General features: G+C 43.1%; 1 protein-coding gene across 3 annotated transcripts; it reads left to right on the top strand.

Moving 5' to 3' along the window:
- The first annotated feature begins 3 nt into the window (after positions 1-3).
- On the top strand, positions 4-27,762 carry SGK2 (serum/glucocorticoid regulated kinase 2). Of its 3 annotated transcripts, XR_012716913.1 has the most exons (13): positions 4-331; positions 7,336-7,425; positions 8,014-8,071; positions 11,965-12,048; positions 12,138-12,269; positions 14,385-14,497; positions 17,247-17,283; positions 17,385-17,471; positions 19,553-19,648; positions 22,027-22,182; positions 23,694-23,783; positions 25,612-26,942; positions 26,981-27,030. XR_012716913.1 is itself a non-coding variant. In XM_075277570.1 (12 exons), the coding sequence occupies exons 2-12, from the start codon at positions 7,385-7,387 to the stop codon at positions 25,771-25,773; spliced, it is 1,056 nt and encodes a 351-aa protein (XP_075133671.1). In that variant the 5' UTR covers positions 4-331; positions 7,336-7,384; the 3' UTR covers positions 25,774-27,762. The 3 variants fall into 3 exon arrangements, 2 of the variants coding, with proteins under 2 accessions (XP_075133671.1, XP_075133672.1); XM_075277570.1 differs by having other exon boundaries at positions 25,612-27,762; XM_075277571.1 differs by lacking the exon at positions 4-331 and having other exon boundaries at positions 7,290-7,425; positions 25,612-27,762.

Genomic DNA, 27,762 nt, shown 5'->3' on the forward strand with positions numbered 1-27,762 from the left:
TTTTCTTCAGGCGACTACAAACACACCTGGGTGAATGAAGTCTGAGAATGATTATTTCCGTGCACTGATAATTTCCCATAAAAATGCCCAAACACTGAGGGGTTACTTATTAACCAGCCAAACTCCAGGCGCTCCTTGAGAGGAATATATTTGACCTTCACACTGTCCCCCACCCCTCTTTCCACCACACCAACCTCCTCCTCCGCCTCCTCCTCCTCCTGGCTACTTTCTCCCCACCTCCCTTAAACTCAAAAACAAGACTTGTTGTTAGTTATAGGTAATTCGGGGTCGGAGACGCCTGTGAGAGTGGACCAACCCCCTCACTTTGCAGGTAGGAATGTACCTTAATAAAAATGTTCGTCTGTGGACGGTGTTAGTCTGTTTTTAGGAAAGGGACTGCGTCGATGATGAAAGGGTTAACGGTAATAACTTGGTGTTGTTGCGCTTCTGGGTCTGCTATGGGGCTGTAAATCTATTCCTATAGGGGTAATAAAACAATTACATTATCTGTAACTTACGTGGGAACCTGGCATATACGCCGCTGGATATATCTGAGGCTACTCGGAATAGCAGGGTCTGTGGCACTTGGACTGCCCACTGTGGTGCCAAGGGGTCTTCTGGACTAGCGATTCCTAATGTCGAGAATGAAAAAGATGTCATATCTGGTTGGTAGGTAAAATGCAAAAATCAACAAGTAGAAGTAGGAAATGGAAGCAAAAACAGTAGGTGTGATAGGGTAATGCAGTAGGTTTGTCTGCAGTCCTATATAACACACCTTAAGGTTTGCCGTCTGATGGCGTGGGCTCTGCTACATCTGACCGACTTCTGATTAATGAACAAATGAGCGGTGGGTGGGTTATGTGTCCATTGAAGAAGACTAAATATAGATGGAGAAAAGATGTGTTTGTGTAAGGGATTGTATATCTCCTTATCACAGTATAGGGAATATGTGTCCAATTTATGGGACCCCCAGATATCCTGAGAAGGGGGACCAAAAGTCCTCTTTACATGGTCAATTGGCCTTAGTTGCTTCCACTTCAATAGGATGACAATCTCCAGCATAGAAGTGAGCGGCGCAGTCGCCCCCTAGTCATCAGACACGTATACTCTATATTATGGCTAGACATAACTTTCCTTATCCTAACTTAGCTGTAGTTCACATCGATGCTGGGTGTCCATCTTGCGCAGGTCCGTCATAAATTTTTGGATGAAGCCAGCCCAACTATAAAAAAAACAGACATCCGATAAACAGTCAGCAATCCCTATTGTAGTAATGGGGTCCCTCAGACTCCATTTTTGCAGTCTTTTTTCTGTTCTGGTCCTCCGATAGACCAGAAGAACGGACTGCCTGGTGCAGATGTGAATGTACAGATGCACAGTCCTATGTACAACTACTAATATCACCATACATTGGCCAATTACCAAATGATGTCTTCCTAGGGGCCATGGGAATAAGAGGGCTCTTAGTAGATCCATCCAGTTTTCCTAATCTACAGTCTATGGGCCGGTTTTAGATGTATGCTGATTCTGTCATAGAGGATTTACTATTCTGCCCTATATGGGACACTCCGCTACCCTATAACCCTCCATAAGCCGGAGGTCCTGGTAGATGATCCATCTTTTCATTGTGTTCTCTATGTGCTATATGAAGTGACCCTGGTGAGTGGGTGCAGTGTGTACACAATCTATACTGTCCTACCATCTAAAGACAATATTATCTCCGTGCAGCCTCCCATTGTGTACATAGCACTTTGCTTATTATTAACAATATATGACATTTCCACATTTTCACACAGTAAGGGTGCATTCACACTGAGTAAACGCTAGCTTATTTTGTAGAGTAAAATTACACTTGTAAATTTTGCTATCCCATTGACTTCAATGATATTTTTTTACAAGTGAAAAAATACGCCTGTAAAAATACGCCTGTAAAATGTCATTGAAGTCAATGGGATAGCAAAATTTACAAGTGTAATTTTACTCTACAAAATAAGCTAGCGTTTACTCAGTGTGAATGCACCCTTAGGTGTAGACAGGCTGTATATATAAAGCTAGAGAGACGTGTGATCTGTCATAGAGAGGCCATGGTATGCAGATGTGGCCCCTGTCTGTAGCCATAAGATGGCCCCGGGACACGAGCTGGAGCTGCTATGTGCTGTAGCAACTCCACACATGATCTCGCTGACAATACCGCCACTCATTGAAAAGTTTTACACTTCTAATATACTTAGTTTCTCAACTCTAGTCCCCAAGATCTCAGCCCCCGCAGGACATGGGTCTGTCCAAAATTGCGCAGTTTAAGTAACATCAGACTTGCACGGGAGCCATCCATTCGGATCAAGGGGGAGGTACAGGCAGGGTTAATTTATGAGCTTGGTGTCACCCACTGGGCGCTTGCCACCTGATTTGTTTTCTCTGCGATTAGACCCTCTTCACATAATATCTCTCAAGTGTCCGTCTTCTCAAGGGACAGTCCCTACTTTGGATCCTAGTCTCCCCAGGTTGCGTCTCAGGAGGCGTTTACACTTGCGCCCCTGTGTGCCCTGTGTTATTCCGCTGGGTTTCCGTCCTATTCCATTCATTTCACTGGCTTTTAAAAGCAAAGCACCGGTGTCCCTCTGCAGCCTCTCCGCGGGGAAACTGGTTTTATTGGCCAGACACAAAGTCCTGCCTGTCTGACTGAATGGGTTTTAAAACTGACCACCGTGAAGCCATCCCCGATCTAGTTTCTCCAGGGAATAGGACGGTGACCTGACGGGCGAACACAGGCCACAAGTGTGAATGCCCCCTCAAGCCTAAGGCTCCACATTGCAGAAACACAGTATTTTTGGCGGCGCAGAAAATGCTCCATTTTAGGGTGAGTTCACACGGAGTAAAGTGCCGCGTGATGTGGCACGTATACGCCGCGTGAGATTTTGCGGGCTGTATATGTTCCCATTGATTTCAATGGGAGCCGGGATCGTATACGCAGCGCTATTTTGCTGTCCAGCACTGTAACAAGATTAATAGGCAGAAAGGAACTGACAGATTTCCTTGTGTGCGAGCTTAAGACAAAGTGGCTAACTCATGGAAGATTACCTAAACTGTTTACACGTAAAGCAAGCTCTTAGCACGTACTAGTTTTCACTTGCTGGATGCTTAGCTCAAAGGGCATTCGCTAACAGCAAGCGGAAATCTAGAGAATCTTAAGAAAATAATTTGGACTTCTGCAGCCTCCATCTCTCCAAACACTCCATTCTGTGACTATTATGGCAGCAGATGGAAAAATTGCATGCATGGCCGCCTACAAAGGATTATTCTGTCAAGACATTAGAAAAACCTCCCATTAGTCAGAGCAGAGAGCAGCTGCAAAGAGTGACTTCCCCTATGGAGGACCAGGTGCCCATGATAAAAAAAAGGAGGAGTCCTGGAAGTGATGATATGGCCCCCACAGATATAGCCTTGATCTCAACATCATGCATGGGATGACATGAAGAGACAGAAGGATTAGAACAAGCCTTCATCCACAGAAGATCTGGGCTTAGTTCTCCAAGATGGCGGGAACAACCTCCCTGCCCAGTTCCTTCAAAAATTGACAAACAAAACATCTCACTGGAGAAGAAGGCTGAGTTCCGGGGGCATTTTGATGCAAGTATAAGTGTCTTGCCTATAGGATATACTGCTTTTATTGGAAAAAAATGCATTAAAACTGCACAAACTAAACTGAACCTGCACAGGCATCCTTGTATTTACAGGTAAATTCCACAGACTTAAAGAAGTGCTCCCTGTCCAATAGCTTTACCCTCACGTGTATTGCTGAGGACACGTGGAAGCGCTGCACCTACACCAAACAGGATAACACTAGTTCCAATCAGTTTGTTGCAGTCGCACAACGTCTCCATAAATCTTCATGTATTATCTGCACACATGAAGAAATCCTATGACAATTGAACAGATTTATGTAATGCTTAGGGCAGTGCCAGTGTTGGGGTACACAATTGGTGCATCCTTGGTGCAATGCACCAAAGATGTGGCATATCCTTCCCACTCAGGGCTCGTTCACATCTGCACCCCGGTCTCCGTTCTGCAGGTTTCTGTTTCCTGCATAAAACAGAGGCAGGAGACGGAAACCTGCAGGAGTCTTTCTCACCCATTCATTTGAATGGGTGAGAAAGCTGTCCGGACGTGAGCAGCGGTGAGCGTTTTATGCTCTCCGCCGCAAAACCGCGTTTTATAATCCGGACACAGAGTCGGACATGCAGTACTCTTTGTCCGGATTTAAAAAATCGGTTTTGCGGTGGAGAGCATAAAACGCTCACCGCCTCTCACGGCCGGACCCGGTCTGTGGTTTCCGTCTTCTTGCATGCAGAAGACGGAAACCACAGAACAGACTGCCGAACGTAGGTGTGACCCTAGCGTCAGTCATTGCTCACTGTTTTCAAAAATTATAAAAAGATTGCATATATACAGTACATATGTACAGCCCTCGCTCACTTTTGTTTTCTATTATTAGACATTATCAGCGGATTGTATATACACACAAACAGAGTCGGTTTATATAATACTCGCTCACTGTTGTTCTCTGTTATCTGCAATTGTCAGATAATTCCATCCACAGGATATATACTGTATACTGTATATACATTTTTTTTTTTTTTTCAAGCTATCACACTGCAGGATTCGTGGCCATAATACCGCCACAAACATAGCCTGTATTAAACCAATAGAAAATTTGGCATGTTCTCCAGTATTTGCTGTTTTTTATTTACATACCTTTTTATCTACCGGTAATAGTTTGTGCACATGAGATGGTACATTGGAGCGGTTGTCTATTCCAACCAATCAGATTACTACTTTCATTTTCAAAAGGGCCTTCAACAGATGACAGCTGGATTGGTTAGATGCCATTTATGCTAGAGCAGACAGCTGCAGAGTATGTGGAGCTCCTGACAGACCCAACCAGTCCATGTACTATGTGGATGGTCATTGACTAGAATGGTCACCTCCTATTTGAGTGCTTGACTGCAGAAGGACAAATACACTGTATGGATGGCCGATTCAAGCCATGGCGACAGCTACTCATGGCTATACACAACCATTATTATATTGGTCCACTGTAATGGGCGGTCAAAATAGAGGTCATGACTTTTGTCAATTTTATTCATCTCTCCATACACTCTTTGAAAATGGCTGCCCCTGGGGTGCAAGATGGCTGTGAAAAATGGATATTTTTTTGTGGCCATTTTGCTCCTCGGTCATCTGAATTGTGCTAATGGGAACTTTGCAGCCTGCTTTCTATTAAAGGGAAGTTTGGTAGATCAATAAAAGTATATTACCAAAATGTTCACCACACCCCTGATACAAGAGCAAATAACAAAAACAGAAGAGGAATTGAAGACAGATAAGAATGCTTTGATCCTGTAAATTACACTTGCATGAGCCTGTCCTGTTTTGTAGAACCGCTGCAGTGCTATGTGAATGGAGTTGTGGCCCCATCTTCAGCTCAGCCAGCAAGGAGTCTAATTTTATTTCTCTCGCCACCAGCTGCTGATTGACAGATTTGTCTCTACTACTGTACATAGGGATAAATCTGTCAATCAGCATCTGGAAGACTTGGGGAGCTCCCATGTCCTGAATATCATTGGGCTCTTTTCTGGCATCTCTGACTGTTCATGGCATAGTTTAAGATACTAGTTCTCAAAAACTAGTACACAAATACACATAAGTGAACGTGTCTTACACAACTTCATGATAACAATAAGATATGAGATAAGATAAGACAATCCTTTAATAGTCCCAACATGGGGAAATTTCAGTATGTTACAGCAGCATAGTAATACAGATACATGATAATACACAGTAATATATCACAGTAGGAGACACACATAAGCTCAGAATAGTAGATAAGAGAAGAATAGTAGGAGTCATAGCAGCTAAAGAAAAAAAATAATGGAGCTGACAGGGTTCCTTTAATTATAGAAAATCTGCATCAAAAACAAAACATGTGAACACACTCTGAGGCTGCAGCAAAAGAAGTATCAAAAGTGCAAAAAAACTGCTGCAAAATTTGTGTGGTTAAAAAATAAACTTTAAAAATTGCATCCCCTGCATGAGCCGTCATACCTGGTGTCATATTTCCTATTCATATATAAGGCACAGCATGTGTAACATGATCTCTGCACCCTGTCACTAAAGGTTAGGGTTGAGCTGATCTTAAAATTTCAGGATCGTTTTTAAAATCCGATTTCCGATCATTTTCCATCTGAACCCGATCCCAATGCAAGTCAATGGGATTTTTTAGTTATTGAAGATCGGATTTTTAAAATGATCCTATTCACTACACAGCATGGAGTCCAAAAATTATTTGTAGAACCACTGAAGTGCTTTGTGAATGGAGTTGTGGCCCCCTCTTCAGCTCAGCCAGCAAGGAGTCTAATTTTATTTCTCTCGCCACCAGTTGCTAATTGACAGATTTGTCTCTACTACTGTACATAGGGATAAATCTGTCAATCAGCATCTGGAAGACTTGGGGAGCTCCCATGTCCTGAATATCATTGGGCTCTTTTCTGGCAGCGCTGACTGTTCATGGCATAGTTTAACATACTAGTTCTCAAAAACTAGTCCAAAAGACTATTTCAATTTTTGGACTCCACGCTGTGTAGTGATTAAAAAAAATCCCCCGGCTACTTAGCCCCCCTGGTGTCCACTTACCTGCACAGATCAGCTGCCGCTCCCCGTTCTTCTTGGTCCGGTCCTCTCTCATTGACATGCCTTCAGAGCGCCCCCACCTCCCTAGGCTAGTGTTAGAGATGATGGGAGTAGGAGGGGCTTGTTGTGGCTTAAGAGAGTGTGGGCGGGGAGACGTTAGTGCATCACTCACGTCTCCCCTCCCACACTCTCCTAAGCCACAAGCTCTGCCTTCTCCCAGCATTTCTAACACTAGTCTAGGGAGGCGGGGGCGCGCAGGGCGCTCTGAAGGTATGTGAAAGAGAAAGAAGAGGAGCGAGAAGAACGGGGAGCTGCAGCGGCAGCATTTCTGTGCAGGTAAGTTGAGTGATCAGGATCGGAATTCCGTTCCCGATCTTTTTTAGGTGGGATCGGAACCTGATCGGGAAATGTACTCGATCGCCGATCACTCAACCCTACTAAAGGTACATTTACTTGAATGCGAAAAAAGTGGATTTGTGAATTTTTTGGCCAATTATGATAATCCATAACCTGGCAACACTGTCAGCCTCACACATTGCCTTTAGAACTGCCTTTCTATCTGCTCAATCTCCATGTGCCCTTCTCTTCCCTTTTCAGTCTGGATATTTGTGGTTAACTACAAAGGAATCTAAACTCTTCACTTTCCAGTTCATTGAGTGACATCAAGCTTGGAACAGGTGAACGCCTCTCCCCCGTCATGACTTCGAACATAAACCTGGGCCCTTCTGCCAACCCCAAGTGAGTACACTACCCCTCCCCAGCTGTACCTGTAAGACCTGTAGTATTTACGTACACACAAAACAAAGTTGTGTCTTGTGACTCACAATGACAACGCATATGCTACTCGAGTCATTAACAAGTACAGATAACAGCGGTCAAAAATTTTGGCGCAATCAAAATGTTGTTTGATCTGGAGGCAGCATGTTATAGAGCAAGAAGAGCTGAGCAGTGGCTAGGTTCACACTAGCATAGACTGTCCGTTGTTCTGGTCCATTGGAGGACCAGAACAATGGACATTCAGAACGCTAATATAGCAGTTACATATGGAGCTCGACAGATCTCATTGATTATAATGGGGTCCATTGGGTTTCCATTGTTGGGTGTACAGGAGACTCCTATGCAGATATGAATGGGATTGGTTCAGCATCATGTGTATGGATTTCTCCAGGACCCATTAAGATAAGTGTGACAGGTATAAATATTTTTCCAGTGAATCTGCCTTGTGTGAATGTATCCTTGCATTGCAGAAATAAATGTATCTAAAGATACAGACAAGACGAAAACTAATATAAACGGCTTTAATGTCATTTTTATCTTTTTTTTCAGTGCTAAACCAACTGATTTTGACTTCCTGAAAGTTATCGGAAAGGGGAGCTTTGGAAAGGTTTGTAAACCGTACCCCATCTATAGCTACAAAACTCCAGATTTATCCAGAAACCTGAATGGGTATAAGGCTAGAGCCCCACAGCCAACTCCACACAGTCTTAATAAAAGTCGCAGCCAGATTAGATAAACATAGGCCAAACTGGGGGTGACATGACTCTGCCCCACTGTCATAGCAGGGTAACACGAGGTTCACAGTAGTGTCCCGTCTTTGTTCTTTAGGTCCGTCAGGGAACCTATAGAACAGAGAGGCAGACTTCTAAAACCTGGTTACACAAGGAGTAGAGATGAGCAAGTAGTACTCGATCGAGTACCACTCGCTGTTCGAATGTAAAAGTTCGATGCAGAACCAGCATTGATTGGCTGAATGCTATACAGTCGGCCAATCAATGCTGGTTCTTCTCCTACCTTTAGAAGTCTTCTCCGTGCAGCTTCCCCGCGGCGTCTTCTGGCTCTTCATTCACTCTGCCAGGCATCGGGCCTAGGCAGAGCCGACTGCGTATGTCCGTTTGTAGTGCGGGCATGCGCAGTCGGCTCTGCCCAAGCCCGATGCCTGGCAGAGTGAATTCAGAGCCGGAGGATGCCGCGAGGACGCTGCACGGAGAAGACTTCTCGGAGGATCCAGCCCAACCCTCACTCGTGGACTTGGTAAGTATAATTTGATCGAACGTTGCCTACCCCTGAAACGAGCATTTTCCCCCCATAGACTATAATAGGGTTCGATATTTGATTAGAGTAGTCGAATATTGAGGGGCTACTCGAAACGAATATCGAACCTCGGACATTTTACTGTTCGCTCATCTCCAAGAAGGAGCCCCACAGACCATATAGACTATAATGGGGTCCATTGGATGTCCATCGACCTCAATGGGTTCCCTTTTCTGCAAGCAGAATAAAAAGTTAGCAGAACCCATTGAAGTCAATAGGAGGCCTTTTTTTAGCGCTGAAATTCCACACCAAATTCCTCACCGTTTTCCTCCGTGTGAATGGAACCACAGACGCCTGTACATGACAAGGTTACTCTGTGCATTGTTGGACAAGTTTGTAAGGTTATAGGGCAAACTAGTTATATGATCAAAGGGTCTAAAGTCTATGACCATCTTTATAATCTCTCTACCTCATCTATATATGTATACCTTATATTTCACATCTTGTGATATGGAAAAGGCTGCCATACTTGGTATGTATATGTGAAGCAACCTGCAACATGAGCGCTAGGGACCCTTATACCAGCTGATCGGCAGCAGTGCCAGGAGTCAGACCCCTACCGGTCCGATAATGATAACCTAGGTTTAAGATACCAGATAACCCCTTTAAGAGATGCGTGTAAGAAACTGTTTTTTACAGATATAAATTTGCACTAATGGTGACCATAGACATTACGCATCTTGGGGACCGACTGATTGTTTCACATGAATTGCGATGTCCTGACTGTTCCTTTGATCTCATTGAGGTCACTGCTTATGACTGGCAGAACCTTATGATATCCATTTTGGAACACATACACACTCAGCCGTGTTTGCAGCGTGTGTATGTCAGCTATCTAAGATGAAGTCTCATGTAGCTGATATCAACCACATTGGTCTGGGGAGAGGTTGACTATAAAGATTTTCTATGAAAATTTTGGAGCCTCTGCCAATATTACCCTGACTGTACACATATGCAAATAAAGTTAGGGATATGACAGATTTATCCATCCTTCCAAACAGAATTACAATATGGCATTGACTGGAATCTGTGCGACATGGGGCTCAGGGTTAGAGACGTGTAAGTTCTGGGGCACCGCTGTGAGAATTCCAGCTTCGGCTGCCAAGGACTCTGCGTTTGTGGCTAATCTTATAATCTGGAGCTGACTCTGCAGGACACTGCGGCTGGGTGGAGGGGCCGCTGCTGTTTCTCTGTATTTCGGTAGATCTTGATGTTTTACTGTTCTGCATAGACTCACCTGCCCCTATGTAACGTATTACAACCCGCTGAATCTCCTCTATCTCATGTGCTCGCAATGCTGAGTCTGTATGGATGGTTTAACTCTTTATACATCCATTCCTGTCTTATAAGGACCCATGTTGCGGAAACACAACAAAAAAAAAAACTCTGCGTTTTATATTACCAGCAAAACAAATTAGATTTTGGCTAATGGCATCCACATATTTCATAAAAAAAACGCTTTGGAAAAACACAGTATGTCAATTTAACCTGCGGAAATGGGTTTTTCCTATAGATTTAATAAAGGAAGAAAAAATGCAGCAAAAAAGCAACAAAAGAAGCTGTGGAAAAAACTTGATATGTTTTTTGCTGTGTTTTTTTCACTATGTGGGGCCTTAACCTTAAAGTGATGACCTGGTTTGTAAAGTGTATAACTAGTAACTCCCTATTACGTTATTACAAGATGGTCCATAATAATATACTGGATGTCTATGCTTGACCATGGAGAATTAGCTGCATCTGATATGCTAACACTTTAGTGGTAGTCTGTATTCTGGTAATGTATGGCAGAGAGATTAGTCTGGACATAATTCCCAACAGGCTTAGGGTCTGTTCACATGTGGCAGATCTGTTACAGAAATTTCTATAAATGTCCCATTCATCTGAAAGTGCCTTATTGGAATTTACTTTGCTATTGATGACCTATCCTTGGAAGGTCTGATACTTGGACGAGGGCTATGGCCTCTTCATTGAATACTAGGCCGCAGATATCCCATATGATAGATAATAGAGATGAGCGAACACTATTCGAAACTGCCGTTTCGAATAGCACACTCCCATAGAAATGAATGGACGTAGCCAGCACGCGGGGGGATAAGCAGCCGGTCGCCGGCAAAGTCTGCATTCCGGCCGCTTCCATTCATTTCTATGGGAGCGTGCTATTCAAAACGGCTGTTTTGAATAGTGTTCAATCATCTCTATTAACTATCATACGGGATATCTGTGGCCTAGTTTTCGCTCATCTCTAATAGTTAAATGTAAACATCAAAGCCTGCGAAGAGAAGGAACACATGGCCGGAGTGTTGTGACCTCTTCAAACATCTCATCGGCGCGGTGCCAGGTGTCGACGACCACTAATCTGATATTGATGATCTGAAGAACAGGTCAACAATATCAAACTCCTGGAAAATCTTTTTAATATAAATCCAAGAGCTTGTTGCCGAGATTTCGCAACAAAACTGCTGCATGTGAATAAGAAGGGCAACTGTGAGAACTAGGAGAACATCATGTTAAGCCCCATGTTTCAGCTTGATAAGACGCCGTGGAGAGGGGAATAAGGAGCACTTTCCAGATCAAGAGCGCTCAGTATCAGTGTCCTCAAAAGATGGCTTGTCATTCCACAAGGGTCCTTGTTACAAGTGAGGTCACACATAATGTTGTATGGTGGCCGAAAACCTGCCCTGGTCTGATTTTGCTTTGATCTAGTGAATTTGAGAAAACTGGGGATCTCACTTTGGGGGAAAGGAGGAAGGGTGACGGTGCTCGACACAGGCAATGATAAACAATTGAGATGAGCGAACACTGTTCGGATCAGCCGATCTGAACAGCACGCTCCCATAGAAATGAATGGAAGCACCTGTGACGCTGACTTTGCCGGCGGGCCGGCGTCACAGGTGCTTCCATTCATTTCTATGGGAGCGTGCTGTTCGGATCGGCTGATCCGAAGAGCGTTCGCTCATCTCTAATAAACAATACTATAAAAATAGCTGATACCCTGAAACATTGGCTGTGTTGGGTTTTATGAGAGATTTGCATTCTCCATATACTTCATACCTGGCGACTTGGAGATATTTGCACGTAGCAGTATAGCGGGCCCATATGAATTGTACACATAGGCCTTTAGCATTTCAGTCCCAAAGTACACGTGTAAATAGCAAATGGAAGAACATCTTGGTTTATCTTTCACAGGTCCTGCTGGCCAAGCGTAAGAGTGACCATAAGTTCTATGCTGTGAAGGTTCTCCAGAAGAAGACCATTCTTAAGAGAAAGGAGGTACTCTGCTAAAAAATACGCCAACAATGCCATGTTTCTATGGTTCTCTAAGGTTATTATAACATGACTTGTTTCCTCTTCATTCCCAGCAATCTCACATCATGGCTGAGAGGAATGTTTTACTGAAGAACCTCAAGCATCCATTCCTTGTAGGCCTGCATTACTCCTTCCAAACCCCCGAGAAACTCTACTTTGTACTGGATTATGTAAACGGAGGAGAGGTGAGATGACATATAATTCACATTCACAACCATGTTGCCCTGCTTTACGTACAACCAGGCTGTAGGCATAGTGAGAGAGGAGGTCGCAGTCACTACTGGGCCCAAAGGCCTCTCTACAGTATAATAAGAGACCAATATTATGTATAGTGTATGATAAGTCGGGGCCATGTTATAGATATTGTACTGCAGCCCCGGAGCTCCAAGCTAGGCCTCTGCCCTCAACTACAGGACTAGATCAATCCAGTAGATCCAATATGACGGAGTTATCTGTATAACATAAAGGAGTCAGATATTATCCGCTATATCAGCACTTTCCATTCGAGGTCTCCTCAGTCCCTGCTGTTTAGGTCTGAATGTTTTACATCAATTCATTTGTTAAAAAATGGCCGCCCCACTTGTGATTTTTGTGGTATGCGGATGTGTCTGATGCCAATATTTAAAGAAGACCTTGTGCACAGTATGGAGAAAGTGTCTATGAATAGATAGAGAAGCGCAAGCAGTACTTTTCTCTCCTCATGAGTTGTGCGGAAACCAAGCAGAAACCACATGGACCCCATTATAGTCTATGGGGTCCGTGTGGTTTCCTACGGTAAACGCTTTTTAATGCGCATAGGTTTCCATTCGGGGGGGTCCCCAAGTGGACTCCCCGAATGCAGATGCGAACTGGGCCTGAGCGTGCACATGAACTGATTCTGTTATAGAGATGAATAACTAGGTTATCTGAAAGAAGCCAAACGGGGAAGATTCATGATGTAGAGACGAATTTGTGACTCACAGCTCAGCCTAAGATAATGTCTTATGAAGGAATACAAACGATTGTTGACAGATGGACAAAGTGAATTAAAAAAGCAGGATAAATATGTGAAAAATTACGTATTTGTCTTGTCTGGAAGTTGCTTAATATAAATGCTACAGCCAGAGTACGGAATCTATGTAATACTGATAGGGATGTTATACAGAGCAAAAAGTCCTAATCATTGTCTAGTGTGAACAGCCGTCGAATACTTGACAATAATTTGTACATTTGTCATTGACTGCATCATTATCGCTGACATAAAAATGATCATTGACAGCGCTACTGTACATTTACTTGTGTGAATAGGTGTCTGTAGCAGGAGAGGGAGAAAGACAAGCAATCTCACAATTACAAATAACCTGCCACAATCCTAACATATGAACGCAAGTTTGGTGAATGTTACAGACTTACTATATCAAAGGCTTGGTAAAAGGAGCCTTACCCCAGCTGTATTAGAAAAGGGTTAATGATGGTGTCTGCTGTATTCGGCACGTTGCCCAGGGTGCAGTCACCCAACAAGGAGGACGCAGACATGGAGATCACAGTCAGCATTTTATCAAGAAGAGTGTAAAACCTTCATAACTTCCAAAGGGGAGTCTATCACCAGGAAACTTGATATCAAACCTGTAACAATGAATTATGCTCAGCACTCCTATTTTAAGATGGTTCCCCCATTTCCTTGAAAAAGATGTTTTTAGAAATATGCAAAGGAGACTCAAGTGCAATGGGGTCATGCCTGAGACTTTGAAGCTTTCGGGAAATGCCGGTACATGTGCAGGAATGTAAAAAGTAGCATCATAGGAAGAGGCTGTCAATCAAGTGTACGGAGGAAGGGCTCAAATATGGGGTCCTTGACAAACCTCACTGAACTGGAGACTCCTTTGCATATTCCTAAATACGACATTTTCAAGGACATGGTGCATCTACAGGACAATATAATGGCATGGTGCTCAGTATAACGCACTGCGCCTATTGGGCTTCCTAGTCACAGACTCAGTCTTCTGCCATAATTCTGTTCCTGAGGGCAACCAGTGATACGTAGTGCTGTATTATTCCATTACACATCTGTACTTACAATGCATGTTTGGAGATTGATAGCGTCTCGATTACATAATTACTCCATTTCCAAATATTTGGCCCATGGAAGACACTATGTAATGGGTTAATGGCGACATTCTCACTATGATAAAGGGCAGGGAGATTCACAACACTGTGTATATGGAGGGCACCAATAGGACTGTTATATATAAAGCTGAAGCGTCCCTTAATATTATTATATCTGACTGACTCAGCACCTCTTCTCTCCTCTCTCTACATAGCTTTTCTTCCATTTGCAAAGAGAGCGTTCTTTCCTGGAGCCGCGGGCGCGTTTCTATTCAGCGGAAGTGGCGAGTGCTATTGGGTATCTGCACTCTCAAAACATCATCTACAGGTAAGGTTCAAGAAAAACTAGACAGATTATTAATACTGAGGGCAACACGGTGGCTCAGTGGTTAGCATTGCAGCGCTGGAATCCTGGGTTTGAATCCTGCCAGGAACAACATCTGCAAGGAGTTTGTATGTTCTCATACTGACATACTGATAGGAAAAAAAATGTACATTGTGAGCCCTATATGGGCTCACAATCTGCATAAAAAAATGATTATTAATACTGAATTACTATGTACCTTTGCATATTTAGGGTAAGTTCACACAGCAGAAGGGAAGAGAAATTTTGTGGTGGACTTCTCCCTCAACTACCTCTCCACTTTCCACCCTTCATTCTTTCTGCCGCGGCTTTCACTCACTGATAAGGCTCAGGGGAATAGACTTGGATCAGCGGAGGGTCTCGCACCCTGGGATCTGTGTCTGAATCAGCGGCAAAATCCGCAGTCAGGGTGCATTCACACTATGGATACGGTGACTGATTCTGAACGTTAAAACACAGTCAGAATCAGCGCATATAAAGCAGATCCCATTCATTTCAATGGGGAGCTGGCATACGAGCGCTCCCCATTGAAATGAATGGGCTGCTTTGTTCTCTACGAGCGCTCCCATTGAAGTGAATGGGAAGTGCTCGCGTGTACGGCTCGGAATGAGCCGAGCACTGGGCCCCTTCGAACGGCGGGCCGTACACGCGAGTGCTTCTCATTCACTTCAATGGGAGCGCTCGTAGAGAAAAAAGCAGCCCATTCATTTCAATGGGGAGCGCTCGTATGCCAGCTCCCATTGAAATGAATGGGATCTGCTTTATACGCGCTGATTCTGACCCTGTTTTAATGTTCAGAATCAGGCAGCGTATCCGTAGTGTGAATGCACCCTAAGATCCAGCAGGACTCTTATTCTTCAGTCTCTGCCTCCCAGTCAACTCAATAGGAGGCAGATTCATTACGGATTATGGAGCTCATTTTGTGGCAGAATCTGAGTGACTATAGGGTTAACTATAGATTTTTTTTAACCCATTAACATTTAGAAACTAATCTAAAGCTGTGCACACATGGTAGAAAGTTGTCGTCTAAGGGTCCATTCACACGGAGGAATTTGGTGTGGAATTTCAGTGCTGAAAAAGTAAAAGCCTCCCATTGACTTCAATGGTTTCCTTTATCTGCTAATTCCCCACCATTTTTCACTATGTGACTGCACCCATAAAGGTCCAGAGGATTTTGGCGTTGAATCTGTGTCGAAATCCACTTGGAAAAAACGCCTCCCCATAGAGTTCTATGGATTCCGCTAGCGGGAAAAAAGCTTCCTTTAGGCGGATTTCACCTGCAAAAACCAACACAGTCAATGGGAGGTGGAAAATCCATGTGGAAAAACCGGTAGCGCTTTTTTTTAAGGTCCATACACTGTGCTGGAGAAAAAAACATTTGCTAATTCCTGAAGAAGATTTTTTTCCTCGCCAAAAAACTCAGTGTAAATGGACCCTGGGGGCCCCCGCTACTAGCTAGTGGAAAAAAGAAGCGAGCGGCTCCCTTTGTCTTTAATGGGAGCCGTTTTTGGCAGCGGATTTTGAGGAGGATTTCGTGTCAAAATCCTCTGCTAAAAAACTCTGTGTGAACTAGCCCTAAGAGTTCAGTACAGCACTGTACACATCTGTTTTGTTTCTTCCAATGCTTTATCAAGTGTTCAGATATGGCTCAATGTTAAATGCAAACAAAGCTCAGATAGCAGGAGGTTATATAGTCATAGTGATAACAGGTATATATATAGAATACAGATAACAGGCATGTATATAGTCATAGAGATAACAGGCATGTATATAGTCATAGAGATAACAGGCATGTATATAGAATAGAGATAACAGGCATGTATATAGTCATAGAGATAACAGGCATGTATATAGAATAGAGATAACAGGCATGTATATAGTCATAGAGATAACAGGCATGTATATAGAATAGATATAACAGACTGATATACAGTAAGTAGAAATAGAATAAAATACACATGAAATACACTGGAACAAGGCTGGAGGTGAGCATCAAATAAATCAATCAATAATCTTCAGTACTCTCTGCGTTAATCTAACCCCACCAGAGATAATCTTCAGAATATGGATAACCTTTTTTGGGGTCAGAGGAAGAGATTCTGTCTATCTAGACTGAATGCAATAAAATAGCATCCAGGGCAAAAATGTCTTGTGCTGTTACTTTGCTGCAGCTTTCAGTGACTTGTATAGGGGACGTACATTGAAATGATGCTCTTCTACTGTACAAGCCATATAAGCAACAAAAAATACAGAAACTTACAATAAAACCACATAGGCACAATAAAATGCCCATGCCGCAACATATGGCGCCATTCATGTGCCGCCGCTGAAGACCACAGCAAATGTTGTCGCTCACTTGGATGTCCTGGGATTTAGCAAGGCCTCGCTTACACGATTGTCAGCATTTCGTCCTGTATTACAGTATACAGTATGGAACCATATTCTGTCATATTTGTATACATCAGTATACATGGCCCCATTTAAATACTTTACCACTGAAGTGGGGTCCATGTAAAATAAATCTCCCATAAGATCCTTTTTTACCTTCTCCCCATCCCACTGAAAATATTCATGACCCAACTACAATCATTTATCAGGACAACTCTAATAGAACACAAATCACTTTCTCCTACATGTGATAACATGACATTGGGGGCCATCGATGGTGTTAGATATCATTTCCACTGTAACTCAATGATTATTTTTTTCCTAGGGATTTAAAGCCAGAAAATATCCTGCTTGACAGCCAGGTAAGGGGCAAAGAGGAAAAATACGTATGCTAGATTCCCATATAGTGTACAATAAACTTGCTGGAGACGAGTGACATAGCTTCTTCTTCTCTTATACTCAGGGCCATGTGGTTCTGACTGATTTTGGACTGTGTAAGGAGGGGATGGAACCAGAAGGGACCACCAGTACTTTCTGTGGGACACCAGAGGTATTTATTCTTAGTTTTTTAAATTTGTTATGTGGTATGAACCTTTAGTATGTCCAGTTCTATATCTATAGAATACTCTTGTGATATTATGTGCATTCATGGTATGTTCATATGTAAAATACTACAGGAGACTTAGGGTGCGTTCACAGGATGTAACACTGCGCTCATTCTGATCGTAAAAATACGTTCAGAATGAGCGCGTAAAAAGCAGCTCCCATTGACGTGAATGGGAGCCGGCATACGTGCGCTCCCCAGTGAAATCAATGGGAGGCTTTTTTCCCTATGCTTTTAATGTATTACACGCGTATGCCGACACCCATTCAAGTCAATGAACGTGTTTTTACAATCAAAATGAGCGCAGCGTTACATCGTGTGAAGGCTCCCTAAGGGGGCATTCACACGGAGTAACGCCGGGCGTGTATCACAGCCGTACACACCGGCGTTACGGCAGACTGCCGAACACTTCCCATTCACTTCAATGGGAGCGCTCGTAAACGCCGCTGTTACGAGCGCTCCCATTGAAGTGAATGGGAAGTGTTTGGCAGTCTGCTGTAACGCCGGCGTGTACGGTTGTGATACACGCCCGGCGTTACTCTGTGTGAATGCCCCCTTAGCGTGTTTTTAAGGAAAATATTGATGCTCTACCCTGAGAATAGGTTAACATTAGATCAGTAAGGCTCCAATACCTGGGACACTCACTGATCAGCTATTCTCAGCAGCCACTATACAGAGAATAGGGCTGGAAGCAGATAGCGCTGTTCTCTGTGTAGTGGCAGTGCTGAGTTACTGCAGCTCAGCTTTCCCTTGTATATTATTATTATTATTGATTATTTATATAGCACCATTAATTCCATGGTGCTTTACATTTGTGGGTTACATACATTACACAAAATATACAGGTAGATATAATACTAACAGTGACCAACTGGCACGGTGGGGTAGAGGGCCCTGCCCGCGAGGGATTACAATTTATTGTATAGGATGTAGGCTGCAGTAACTTAGCACAGCTGCTAAACAGAGAACAAAGCTATCTGCTTCCAGCGTTGTTCTCTGTATTGTGGCTCCATATAACAGCAAATCAGTCAGGTGCCCGCTGATCATATATTGATGACCCATTATAAAAATCATTTACCCAGAAAACCCCTTTAAGGCTTAATGCACAACCCATTTAGCAAGAACAATTGGCTCATTTAATAGTGAGCATGTGTAATGTGGCCCACGCCAATACCAAGGTCCTGTTTTCCTACAGTGGTGTGTGCGCAGTTGCCTTTATGTGTTGTCGGTGGGGCCACACTCAACTGTACATTGTGTAAGGACTGCACATGGTATTACAGCTGAACCCCACTTGAATTGGCCTGATCTGCAGTAAACAGGCACCATCACTACACAATGTATGAAGTAGTACCTGCTACTGGAGTGCCGTAGCTGTCGTAGCCCCTTCCATCACCTAAGTAGAGATGAGCGAATAGCTTCGTAATGCACTGGGTTTGTCCTCAAATGACACCAAGAACGCTGACTATTATACTCCAGGGTCTATTCAGGCCACAAAGTATAATAATTGTAGGCCAGGGAGGATGTGTAAAAAATTAAATAACTTACCTTTTGTGGCCTGCATTATTTTCCATAGATCCAGTGTTCTTCCCTGGGTATCCTCCACATTTTCCACTTTTCTCATGACGTCTTGAGCCTGAGGTTGAAGCCTGTGATTGTGTCTCAGGGGTCATGTGGGGAGCATTTTATTGATGTCGACACCCCCCGCATGACTGCTAAGGCCTAGGCACAGGCCTCGGCGGTGACCTGGGGTTGATGATATCAGAGAGGGAGAGATGACAACCGTCATGGACACCAGGGGAAAAATATTGGAATGCTATAGGATACTGCGATGGAGCCCGGGAGATGTCTTTTTTTTACTTTTACACTCCCTCCCTGTCAATCAGATCCTGCAAGGTTCACCCATCAATGTTAATGACTATTAACAGTAAAGTCCTCCAAAAGTTCTTTAACACGAGGGCATAATATCTAAATACAAGTGCTAAGATGGTAGAGTTACATGTCTTACAGTGTTATTTTATTTCTTTAAGTACCTAGCACCAGAAGTCCTCAAAAAGCAGCCGTATGACCGTACAGTAGACTGGTGGTGCCTGGGTGCTGTCCTATATGAGATGCTGTATGGACTGGCAAGTATCTGTGGCTGGTCAGAGAATACATCATGTCTGTCATCTATTTCACAACTCCTTCTATGGCTCCTGTTCTGCTGCCTTTCATCTTTCTCTTTTCTTTGCCTGTACTATGAGGATATGGCGCTTGCTCGCAGCTGTCTACAAGTTCAGGAGGTTGGGGCAGATTGAGCAATCTTGGACTGGGTAAGCAGGTCAGAGTTATGTCTCTGTCATACATCTTGCCCTTTGCATTAGTCCGCCCCATGGTTCACACTTCACCCATTTCTCTGCCCGTGTTCTTCTTAAAGGTGAGGTTCAGTGAGAAAGCAATATCTGACTTATGTAACAGATACGGTATGCCAGTATGACTACACACAATGGGGCATATTTACCAACCACGCCATTGTGTAGTATTACAAACCACGTTACTAAGGTGTTCTTCCTTAGAAGTACTGCTTCAGAGGGGGATTATGGGACTCTAAAAGGAATGTTTCAAGAAAATCTATCACTTTTTTCTAATTTGTTTCTAATTTTCAGATATATTTCTTTATTCTCTTTACTGTACCTGATTATGGGGCGGCCACCTTTCCTGAGCTTCTCCTCTGCTCTGTCAACAGCATTTAGTGATATACTTTACAGCATAGTCATGGTCATAGTTAGCGACAGTCTGGAGCCAACGCAATGAGGTCTATGGGAGAGTGTTCTAGGCATGCTCTGTGCAGGGAGGGGGAGGAGATGAGCTGTGATATAACGTATTGTCAGTATTGTATACAATGATGACTCAGTCAGTGTTATCTTCTATTGTAATACTGTCTGTGATGTAACTGAATAGAGTGCTGCAAAGAAGAGCCCTATAGAATTGGCAAGTGGCCAGAGTAAGAATTGCAGGGTTTATATTATTTTAAAATATAAATTTTAAAATATAAATAATGACATGCAATGAAAAAAAAAATCTAAAAAACATATATATATATATATATATATATATATATATAAAATATATAAAACTATATAAAAAAAATATATAAAACTTAAAAAAAAATGTTCATTTTCTGGAGACATACTCCCTTTAAGAAATGGCTTCGCCAGCAGTGCCCCACATGTACCATGATGGTCCCGTCACACTAGTAGAATAGTGCCCCTGTGTATAGTATAATGGCCCTCACACTCAATATAATGGTCCCTACAGAGCCCCACATTTTACATAATGCTCCACACACTTAGAGATGTTTAAAGGGGTTACACCAGCAAAATTATGTTGTGAGCTCCACATATGCGTGACTAGCCTTTATAAAAGCTATTCAGGCACCGCTAATCTAATTTTAACCCCCCCTGCCCGTTTTAAAATAAAACTATAAAAACATATGTAAATCATACCTGAACGTGCACGCTGGGCGGTCCTGCACGATCCGACATCATCTTCGGTCCCTCCTTCCTCTTCTTTCTTCTTCCAGCGACGTCTTCCTGCCCTGCCTTTTTTCCGCCTTCATCTTCTTTTCTTCCGGATATGAAGACGTTTGCGAGCGTACTGCACATGCTCGCGTAGTTCTAAGGATACTTAGAATTACAACAAAAACGGCGGCGGCGCGTGCGCAGTAGCGCTCTGGAGGGAGCGCTACTGCGCACGCGCGGAATTTTAACACAATCCACCGGAAGAACAGAAGATGAAGGTGGAGAAGATCCAGTACAGGAGAACATCGCTGGAAGAAGAAAGAAGAGAAAGGAGGGACCGAAGATGACGTTGGATCGTGCACAACCGCCCAGGGTGCACGTTCAGTTATCATTTACATATATGTTTTTATAGTTTTATTTTAAAACGGGTGGGGGGGTTAAAATTAGATTAGCGGTGCCTGAATAGCCTTTTTAAAGGCTATTTACGCATATGTGGGGCTCATACAGCATAATTTTGCTGATAGAGCCCCTTTAAGGGGTGAACTGCATTCAATATCCACCACTCACTCCCTAATGGAAGTGCTGACTGCACAACTGTGGCCATGCGTGGTCGGCGCCATGTGTAGACAGGGGAAGGACAGTCGTTCTAAGCTGTGGTGCATATTCCTGGCCAACTTTGGGAGTACCCCCTGGGGCACATGTACTGTAGGTTGAAAATCTAATTCACAAAAATAATAGGTTCTCCAGGGATATAGCCACTTTTTCTCTCTAATCTCTTTTACTATACCCTCAATGAGACTATAGAAAAGGAATTGAATACACAGCTACTTCCTACGATAATCTCAATACTGCAATTGCTCTGATAACTAGCAATTCCAATAATAATAATATTGTATTAGGAAATTGCCATATATGCTTTTCACTAAAATATTTTTTAACATAGCTCCAACCCAGAGCTATAAATTGTAATCTCATCTCTTCACTGTTTCTCTTTTTATACGCAGCCACCATTTTATAGCCGGGACGTGTCACAAATGTATGACAATATCCTACATCAGCCCCTGCAACTACCGGGAGGAAAAACCACCGCAACCTGTGACATTCTCCAGGGTCTGTTACACAAGGATCAGCACTGCCGCCTGGGAGCCAAAGCCGATTTTGTAATTCAGCTCTTTTTTTTTCATAGGTTTTATACTTGTAGCCTAGATCTGGAGCCTGTAGAAAGCGTGGAATTAGTGCAAAGGTTACACTATGTTAATAGCAGCCCCGGACCATAAAGTACTCCGATCCAATGTGAAGTTCTCAGTATTGCAGTAACTAAATATTCTCTTTCCTATTAGACAAAGTTAGGCTGTGAACCCATGGTGTGTAGTGTGCAGTACAGAAAGAGGTCTCAAGCAGTGGTGTAACTAGAAATGGCAGGGCCCCAAGATGAACATTTGACATAGAGTCCCCCAGTCCCCTGACCACCCCCTTCCCTGCACAAACCACATTCCTGCACACAGTATTACGTCCCATTGTGGCCCCTGCACACACTGTTAGGGTTAGTTCACACGTTGGCCGTCTGCGTGGGTTTTGACACAGAGAGAGCCGCGGCGAGCCGCGTCTCTCTCTGGTCAAAACCCACCTGCCGCGACCATCGCGGTCGTGGCTTTACCCTCCTATGTCGGCTCAAATGAATGAGCCAACATAGGAGGGTGCTGCCGCTAGGCGGAATCCGCGGTCCAGCGCGCCGCGGTTTCCGCCTGAAGATAGGACATGTCGCTTCTTTTCTCCGATAGCAGCAGCCCACCACTAGCGGAAAAAAGAAGCCCGGCGGTCTGCATAGACCACCATTGTAAAGGGGCGGATTTTGAAGCGAAATCCGCTGTCAAAATCCGCCCCTTTGCCCACATGTGAACAAGCCCTTATGTCCCATAGTGACCCCTGCATACAATATTATGCCCCATTATAGCCCCTGCACACAGACCCCTGAGTATAATGATAGCAATGTTCGTGGGGTTCGCGGGCCCACGGCCTCACTCACCAATCCCCGGTCCTGATCACAGCCACATCAGCAGAAGGGGAAGAACAGGCAGCCGTAAGCAGGAGGATCAGAAAGAAAATAGGCCCTGGCACCGGCAGGTAACGGTCTATTAAAGAAAAATAAATCACTTCAGGGGCTAGGCCCGCTAGGCCCTCTAATGTCCCAGGCCCCATGGCAGCCGCTAACACTGCTACCCTTGTAGTTATGCTCCCGGTCTCAGGCACTGGAAAGGTCCATATATAACTCATATTCAATACACTTATATTTTTGTATGATCACCATGACTGGAGCTAGCATATTGTATATCAGAAAGTAGACATAACAGGGGACCATTTACCAGAAGCAATAATTGGGTTGGGGCAGGGACGTCTCCTCCCAACATGTTCATTATTGTTCGTGCTAGTTTTCTGGCTTGAGCTATAATGGAAATGGTGTAGATTTCTATTATGGCGCTGGGATATGCAGGTGACTTGTGAAGAATCCTCAGCCTCTTCATAAATTACTTGTTCCCTGCATCCAGTCAGGGCTCTTATTAAGACTACTACACAATAGACCAGTCTTAATAAATCTGCCCTATTGAGCAAAGCATTGATAAGAAAGTTGATAAGAAAGGTGTCTAACACAATGTCGCTGTTCGCTTTGCAGCTAGAAATCAAGAATCACGTGTTCTTCAGTCCAATCAACTGGGACGACCTGTATCAGAAGAAGATTCCTCCACCTTATAACCCTAATGTTGTAAGTAACTATCACATTCCTAATACAAGCAGCTCGGTGAGGAAGAGGAGCACAAACCCTCCCTAAGCGACACAGAGAGTAATAACAATAATGGTCAAATTGTCAATTTTTGATTGTTATGTGTATAGGACCAAATTGATCGGTTATAATTAGAATTCTAATTGCATGAAATTCTATTGTATAATTTAATACAATGTCACTAAGAGTAAAGAGCATCTATTCATAGTAATATCATCCACATAAACTGACATGACAATTATGGAGTGTGATGCATTGTCTGTATATTGTAGAGTGTGTAGTTATGAATTTTCATTCATTGTGTGTCTGGTTATGGTTTTCATTCATTGTAATGGTTATGTTTAGTTTTGTGTTGAATGTGTATGATAAGTCCAATTCCTTTCCACATCTCAGGATGCCCACAGTGAATTAGCTCCATAGTGTTAATTAGTTGGCTGTTTGATGTTGTTTTTGCTTTGCTAGATATAGATTCCCCAAGTATCAGGGATCACAGAAGTAGCTGAAGTCACACACACAAAGACCCTGGGCTTTTACATTGAAAAGACATATACGTCATAATTCATGTTTCATAACCATCTGTATACAGAAATACATTTGGGGAGCCCAGACACATCTCTGGCATCAAGTATCTGGGCCTTTAACATTAAAAACCTTCCATCCCAAACCAAATTGCATATCTGCAGAAAGGATGATTACTTTATCTCCATGTTTGGTATGCCTGGACTTTTGGCATCACTTACCGGATGTATATGGTAGCCACCCAGAGTTACAGCATATTCCCAAAAAAGGTAATAGCCCTGTGGAACTGAGACATGTAATGTAGCCGGTTCTGGCCACTGATGGGAGGGTTTGAGTAGAGGGCTAGTTTAGGAGTCCTAAAATGGTTGATGTACATGACCTCCCTTGGCCAGATACCTGGAGATGTAGTCTGCCCAACTTCATGCTGAGCTCCATCACCAGACTTGTATGAGGTCTGTCTATTTTATTCCCTTTTTATTTATTACATTTTCTTGCATTTATATTTTTTATTACATCTTTTTTCTTGTTAAGCACTTAGGGGGCAGGTGTTAGTGGTCTGAGTATATCAATGCCTTGATAAGTGGCGGGTGCTGGCATCTATTTGCTGGGGGTCTCTTTACCCCTTTATAGCCTAGTGTGGATACCCATCAAGGCCACTAGGGGCGCATATGCTTGTGTGATGAGTGGGTGCTTAATCCCTGACACAGAGCTTCAGATTACCCTTTACTTATAAATAAGGGGCTGTTCACATCATGTTTTGGTCAACCATCTAACAGATCTATTTCATAGATGCAAAAAAAACAAAACAGATGAAAACTGATGCAAATGGATGGCAATCTGTTTACATAATGTTAAGAGAAAGGCTAGGGTGACTTTGGCTGCGACTCCTGCTGTGTGACTAAAGATTGCCATGTTGCCTTGTGACTCTTTCAGTAATGTAGGTATATAGCAGTGTTAATTTTTTTGCAACTAAAAGTCGCATTTGCAGCATCCTCTAGGTCACAAAGCTTCTCCATTTACTTACATTAGTGATGTTGCAGGGTGACGTGGCAATCTTTGGTTGTACAACAGGATTCACGGCCAAAGTCGCCAAATTAAAAACAGATCTGTTTTTTTGTATTATGGCCAATTTTTCTGCCCTACAAAAAAAATGTAGAGAAATGGAACCATTTTTTTTTAACATGTAAACAGAAGGCCGTATAACCGATGTGACTTGGTGATGTGAATGGCCCCTTACATGTATTGTGTCTGGGTGTGAAATAAAAATACTGACGCGTTTTTACCTTTTCAGGCTGGTCCAGCCGATCTGCGGCACTTTGATCCAGAGTTTACACAGGAGGCAGTACCTAACTCTGTGAGTCGTACCCCTGAGCTGAACAATACCGGCTCCAGCTATTCCAGTGCCTTCTATGGCTTCTCCTATGCACAAAGCGATGATGACATTTTGAGTTGAGATTGTAGGTGAAGAAAAAGGTGTTTTTTACAAATATAAATAGTACCGTTTGCGAGTAACAAGCACCTTGAAGCTTCATGAACCTGATGGAATAATAGGAACCTCCTCCATCAATCACGGGGACCTTCAGGTGTTATTAGACCAACCTCAACTGGAGAAGTAATGAGGGGTGCGCGGATTATGTGTATCCAACCAGAGACTGTCATGCTGATCATCTGTAGATATTCTGAAAAATGATTACAAGTCTCCAGGCCGTCAAGTTTACCTCTTACATATTCACTGCATTAAAGCATAGCTAAACTTTTACTATGTATTTTAATAGAGCAGGCATTAATAGGAAACTTTGATGACGAAAACCTCTTCCTCCTGTTATCTTCCTTCCCCTGCACTGATTACTGTTTCTGAAGTCACTGGTCAAATCTGTACTCAGCAGTCCATGCACAGCTATGGCTGCTGCACACATAAGTCTATGGAGAAGGACCTGACCTTAAGTGATTGTTTCACCTCTTCACCTAATAATCCAGCTCTGTTGTGAGATAAAACCCGCACTAGAAGCTTTAGCTGGATCTTGTTATCTTTTAGCTTGTACTCCCTCTCCATTGACTTCAATCGGTTGAACTCTAAGCTGTGTATGGAGTACAGATTTGAACAGGGTATTCCGAAACAGTGAGCAGTACAGGTGAAGGAGGAGGAAAATCACAATAGAAACAAGCATCTCTCTTTAATAAAATACATGACAAAGTTTACTATTATTACCCGTACTATTGATGTATAAAATTTATCAGACAAGTTTGGTTATGCTTTGGTTTATGTTCTAGTGCAGCTTTCTTGTGTACATACTCCATGCATTGGACTTGATTGATATTTTCATACAACCATATACATAAAATAAGTTATAATTTTTTCTTAATATGTTAATTCTGTCCATCAGCAGTCTTCTTACAAAGGGCTCATATATACTTGCATATTAGAGTTCTATTTTGTGCGGGGCTGTAATAGGGCTTCCACAAAAAACCCCTGTATTTTTCCTATTTCATACACAGCTACAGAAAGGGTCTTTTAAAACAGGATCTTTCATAAAAATATCGTGACGTGCCTTATTAGATGCCATATGTATGGTAATATAGGGGCGAATATATATCTGTGTATGCAGAGAGTGACAGAGCCTGGTGGGCATTGCTTGGAGAATGTATGGCTCCATAGCCAGACAGGCTGTGTGCAGTTCAGTACAGGGTTATCACTATTGTGCATGAGCCCGAAGGGTAAATTCACACAGGCTTTTTGAAATCAATGGGAGCCGCTCAGGTCTTTTTTCCGGGAGCCGTTTCTTCCGGCTCCCGGAAAAAAGAAGCGAGCTGTTCATTCTTCAGGCTGAGTTGGAAGACACTCCCTCCTCCAGACTAGGTCCATTCATTGGGCCTAATCCTGAACAGAGTGCATGGCTGGATGCCGATGCAGTGAACCGGGTTTCAGTTGCGGCCACGTGGTTTTTGGATCAGAACCTGAGGCAGGCTCCGCCTCAGGTTCCATTCCAAAAAACACTGTGTGAAATTACCCTAAGGTTTTGGTCACGTTTGGGGTAAATATAACATTCAGATACAGCTGTGTGTCTGCCTGTTGACTTATTGTAAAAAAAAAAAAAAATACACGTTATTTTTGTGGGCTGACAGTTTAGTCTACACTAGTCTACACTTTAGGATGAATTTAGTCTATGGTGGTGTTTTTGGCACAGTTTTCAATGCAGTTATGGTTTTATAAAGCAAATCGCATTTTTTTTAACGTCAGCTGTAAATTTTAAAAATGCATTGCAAACTTGTGGCTTAACCATGTGCATTTTTTCTGATGCAGTCTGAAATCCAGACATAAACCTGACAAACGATACATTTGCCCCTTAAAAACCTATAGAGGTGTCAGGCCTTGTTCACATCTGCACTGGTAATCCATTCCAGGGAGTACGCATGGGGATCCCCCTGAATGGAATACCAAACA

Source organism: Leptodactylus fuscus, chromosome 6 (genome assembly GCF_031893055.1).
Source record: "Leptodactylus fuscus isolate aLepFus1 chromosome 6, aLepFus1.hap2, whole genome shotgun sequence".
NCBI lineage: Eukaryota > Metazoa > Chordata > Amphibia > Anura > Leptodactylidae > Leptodactylus > Leptodactylus fuscus.